This window comes from Cynoglossus semilaevis, chromosome 6, assembly GCF_000523025.1.
Source record: "Cynoglossus semilaevis isolate Cse_v1.0 chromosome 6, Cse_v1.0, whole genome shotgun sequence".
NCBI classification, from domain to species: domain Eukaryota; kingdom Metazoa; phylum Chordata; class Actinopteri; order Pleuronectiformes; family Cynoglossidae; genus Cynoglossus; species Cynoglossus semilaevis.
In genome coordinates this window covers 3,281,344-3,286,476 of record NC_024312.1, presented here as the reverse complement: position 1 = coordinate 3,286,476, position 5,133 = coordinate 3,281,344, and the positions used below count along the sequence as shown (strand labels likewise).

The window sequence follows — 5,133 nt, the reverse complement described above, 5'->3', positions numbered from 1 at the left end:
CCCCCTCTGCTTTTTCTCACCCTCATCCCCACCCGAAGCGGGTGACAGCACCACCACCACCAGCGGCAGCATCACTGTCAGCTGCCGCAAACAATGTTCTTACCGGGAGAGTAGAGCCTCGCCAGCTGTCGAGCCCCGGCATGCTGTGGTCCCCAGCGAGGTGCCGCGCTGCGAGCAGCCGCCCCATGCTCGTTCCCGTTCGGATCCTCCTCCGCCATGGAACGGTGCCTGATGTCGGTCTCGGAGAGAAGCGACGCCGCCATGACTCCTGCCCGCTGTCTCTCCCTGCGTTCAAAGCCGGCTCTCAGCTACCAGGCATTAATTATAAATGTGTAACAAAAAGCGGATGTTGTTGTTGTTGTTGTTTTTGGGGTTCCGGTCTTCTCGTGTAGCGGCTGATGGTTCGGGCTGAGGCTGAAGACAGTGATGCTATAGCTGGGATGCAGCTGCAGCGCTCACCCGGAAATACACCGTGGTGACACACGGAGCCAGTCCAGCTCAGAGTTTACTTAAAACCATCGAAAACACAACCTATTATCAGTTAATATCGTAACTTGAGTTTTTATGAGTTTTTTTTTAAATAAAGATTATTATTTTCTGACAAACACAGCTGTCAACCTCGTTACTGCGTCAAGTTCATCAGTCACCTGACCGGCAGGTGAATTTAAAGGTACAGTACACAGATAAAAAACAAACAAAAATAAAATCATTTTATAATCACTGACACGGTTACTTTCTTAAAGGGATTACTGGTTAGTGATGATGTCATTAGCTATATATATACAGTATATATACATATTTATATATATACATATGTACGGTCTGCGGTTTGAACATTTATCTATTTTTAGACATTTAAAGGTTCATCATAAAATATCATAAAAATATGATCATTTCTTAACTAAAATATTCACACGCTCCTACCTGTTCGCCAGTTGGTCAGTTTGATGTCCACTATCTTTAGACCAAATGTACAGTACTGACCTCAGGACCATCACAGTGCATTTAAACCAAGGGGGTCAAAGGTCCTAAGCCACATACAACCTAATTAGATGTCAAGTGGGCTTAACTATAATTAACAATAAGTCCATGTTTGTTTTCATGCAAAAAAGTACAAGTATATTAGATATTTATTCATATTTATTGAAATATACATTTTCAAGATTTTTCTTTTCCAAAATTCATCAAGCGGGCCAGATTAAAGGCCGGTTTTGGCCCTCAGGCCGTATGTTTGACACCTCTCATTTAAACACACAATTATATTTGATTGGAATAACTGCACATCACACCAGTTGTTAATTTTTCATTTATTTATTTGTTTTATTTTTGTGTTTTTTTCCCTCTGTACTAGATTAATGCAATCTGGTTAATTCACATTTAAAAAGCAGTCGTTGACCAGATGCACTGAAACCAAGATACTCATTTGTACAATAACCGCAGTTCAGGCCCCAAAGAGACTGGAAAACCCAATCCAAAAAAAAAGAAAAAAAAAGAAACATCTGTGTGGTTTCTGCACTTTATTTTGTTTGTATGTTTTTTTTCATAGTAATTACAAAAAAGGGAAAAATATATTTATAACAATAATCATAAAAAGGAGATTTTGAGGGAGACGGGGAGGGAGGAGGCAGGGGGGGACTGAGGAGGATTACAACCGGCAAACAAACAGTCACAACACAGCACGAGTACCTACTGACGGCGCCAAATGAACGGTACAAAAAAAATAGAAAAAAAGAAAAAACAGAAAATAGTACTATGGCGGTGGGGGGGGGGGCAGCAAAGAAAAGAAACACCTATGAAGTTGAATACAACAAGAAACCGAGGAAATAAAGTGAAGCTTTTTACTAGGCGGTAGTGTTTTAAAAAAAGAAAAAAGAAAATTTCAAAAGAGGGCGTTTTTCATTTGCTTTTTCGTCCATTTGTAAAAAATAAAATAAAATGCACAAACGGGGGTAAGAGAAAAGGAAAGAAGACTGGGAGGAGGAGGCAGGTGGGAGGGAGGGAGGGAGGGAGAGAGGGAGGGTGAGGCTTGGCAGGGACAATAAAAAATACTGCACGTACAATACCTTTTTTTTTTCTCCAACTTCATCTCGGCTCTTACAGTTTCTCCCACTTTCTCTTTATTTAATAGCATATCCCATTAATATTCCTTTCGCCCGCTGCCTCTAATAGCCGCGCCCAGTGGCGCAATCGTTAGAGTTTTACATGTGAGTAGCAAATGACACTTTGATTGGCTGTGATGCGGAGATGGGGGTCCCCTGCCGGCTCCGGGTCGGGGGCCCCGGCTGAGCCGAGAGATCCTGCCGGGCCTCGGTCTCACTGCGCGTGCTGACTCAGTGTGTGGTTCTGGTGGAGGACAGGGAGAGGGGGAGAGGTGGAGGGGGAGAAAGTGAGAACACATGATGAGAGAAATAATGGGCTACGTGCCCCTACTCCACCCAATAATAGCACAGACAGGAAGAGAAACAGTGCTGCCTCCCACAGCAGTGACAGCCAGGCCGTCGGGGTTTAAATATAGACGCAGACGAGAGAAGAAAAGAATTTGTACGCAGGAATATTCAGTTTGATTTAGATCTGAGGAGACGACGGACCGTGGACCCCTGGTCACAAACAGACGATCACAGACGGTGTCAACGTCAACGCTGTAGACCTGGGGCGTCAAACTCATGTTGGTTCACGGGCCGCATACAACCTCATTAGACGTCAAGTGGGCCGGACCGGTCATAACATAAGTATATTAGATATTTATTATTATTTAATGAAATATACTTTTACAAAAAATATCCTATAAGACATGAAGTGTTTGTGTTGTATTTTTAAAATCCATCCAGGCGGCCGTATTGAACACCGGAGCGAGCCAGTTTTGGCCCCGGTGCCGTATGTTTGTGTGTCTGTTCCATTTACTGAATGTCAACCAATAAATCAATGATGGAAGCAGCGATGGATCGAAAAGGTCGATCTGCACTGAAATCACATTTATGTGGAAAGTTTTACGTTACGACGAAAAATGTGTAGACAAAAAAAAAAAATGTCCAATGACGATTTGTTGCCTTAAAAAACAGTGTAAGACACTGAGGTGTTGTCTGACTGTATTTGTTCCTGCAGGTCTGGAGAACCCTCAGAGTCTTTGATATTCAGATAAATATTTCACAGAGACTTTCCTTTGACTCACATCTCTGTGAAGGTGCGGCTGCTCCGCACATCAATACGTAAAGACGATGCCACGAAAAAAAAAATTAAATAAATAAATAAAACACTGTCTTGAAAATTATAATTCACAGAGTGGGAGAAAGTTCAGAGTGACAAACAGAGCGAGTACTGCGCCTTTAAATGTTGCTGATCCTCAATTTACTGTAATGTCACTGTTCCACCAGTCGAGGCAGGCTAGTTCCGACTATAATTGGTCATGATTTTCATTTCTTTCCTCCAACTTGTTCCTGGTCTCCCTCTGACAGAACCGATTAAAAAAAGTCCTTCTGTCACTGAATATCAGTACCGAAGACGACCCGTGACAGGAACTCTGCACTGATTTGACTCAAAATAGTGAGTTGTTAATTATTGTTATAAAAGATGAGAAACTGTAACACAAACCAACCGCTAACAGTGGAGATCAGCTACGCTACGATACGATTGGATACCACACGATATAAAAACATATGATACGCTATGATATGATGCAATACAATACGATACCCGACAACACTGTTTCCCAAAGACTGGGTCGCAACACACAGGTGGGTCACAAGAGACTCGTTTTTTGAATTTTACAAATAATGACTATTGACTTGGGTTGCAAAGGTTTGTGAAATTTAAAATATCAGAAAAAAAGTTTGGGAAACACTGGTCTACAATACCATATATAAACAGAACCACCAACTGCCCCCATTCATGTGTAGTTAGTGGCTTGAATGAAACAAAGGTATCCTCTTGTCTCCCCCTTTCTCTCTCTCTCTCCCTCTCTCTCTCTCACACAGAAAACACACCATTTTCCTCCCGACCCTGTGTTAAAAACCTCCTTCTCAGATGAACTTCTCTGTCTCTCCCTCTCTGCACAGAATGAACGCAGAAAAGAGAGAGACAAATAAAACATCAGAGCAGAGTGAAGAGGGGGTGAGGATGAGTGGGCGGGGGAGGGGAGTGGGGGGGGTGAGGGATTAAACATGGTTTGGGTTTGATAAACACTTATTTGTCATTCTAGGGCTCTTATCTGGCTCTGCATACTTTTGTCAAGCCCTCTGTGTGTGTGTGCGTGTGTGTGTGTGTGTGACTTCCTCTCAGTGGAGGAAGTAGATTTCACTGGGGTCCACTGACCCCAATATGATAGAAAACACTCTCTCTCTCTCTCTGCTGTTCCTTCACCAAGTTCACCACCTGCACTTCCTCTCACCACCAGAAGAGGTCAGACTAATTCCTCCTATTGAGTCAAACAGCAGCGCAGGCTTCTCCTCTGCCTCCTGTCTGACCTCAGATCAGTGTTAATGAAATGATGAGGGGAGCTGACAGGCATGTGTGTGTGTGTGTGTGTGTCATATACACGTATAAGTCATGTAACAGGACTTCCTGGTGAGTGATTTGCCATTATGGAAATGTGTGTGTGTGTGTGTGTGTGTGTGGTTCTCTGGGTGCTGCTGCTGCTGCTGCTGTATTGATTCACAGACAGGGTGAGAGGATGGGTGCGAAGGACGGGGGAGGAGGAGGGAGGAGAGACAGGAGAGGGGAGGTGGAGGGAGGTGGAGGGGCCGCGGTCACTCCCTGGAGAGGCCTGCAGTGCTGCAGTGGACTGTTGGAAATAACCCGGGAGGTGGAGAGAGAGGGAGGGAGAGAGGGAGAGAGAGAGGGAGAGGAGAGTAATGGACACGGGGATGACAGCATCACTGACACACACACACACACACACACACACACACAGCTCCAGGTTACGGCTCTTCATTGCTGTAAGTTTAGTATTGATTATGCAACTCAGCAATCAATCAGACGTGTGTGTGTGTGTGTGTGTGTGTGTAATTGATATATTCTGTGACTGAGGGAGAATTCTGACTCTGGTTTTTTTGTGTTTGATTCCAAACCAAAACCTTGGTTTTCAGAGAGAAGCCTTGGACCAGGTGACGACCAGAGGTCAGACCAGAGGTCAGACCA

General features: G+C 44.0%; 2 protein-coding genes across 5 annotated transcripts in view; both read right to left on the bottom strand.

The window, feature by feature from the left end:
• LOC103379655 (transmembrane protein 189) overlaps positions 1-626 on the bottom strand; it is a 23,286-nt gene extending 22,660 nt beyond the window's left edge. The window contains exon 1 of the mRNA XM_017033366.2: positions 104-626. Within this exon, the coding sequence (XP_016888855.1) occupies positions 104-263 (160 nt within the window). The 5' untranslated portion in view covers positions 264-626. The remainder of the gene's footprint in view (positions 1-103) is intronic.
• Positions 627-1,259: 633 nt separating this feature from the next.
• Positions 1,260-5,133, bottom strand: part of znf423 (zinc finger protein 423) — a 124,857-nt gene continuing 120,983 nt past the window's right edge. For 2 of the 4 annotated variants that reach the window (XM_017033067.2, XM_025056141.1), the window contains one exon: positions 1,261-2,343. In XM_017033067.2, the coding sequence (XP_016888556.1) occupies positions 2,314-2,343 (30 nt within the window). In that variant the 3' untranslated portion in view covers positions 1,261-2,313. Of the gene's footprint in view, positions 2,344-5,133 lie in introns of all 4 variants that reach the window. The other 2 variants (XM_025056140.1, XM_008311260.3) reach the window with 2 other exon arrangements.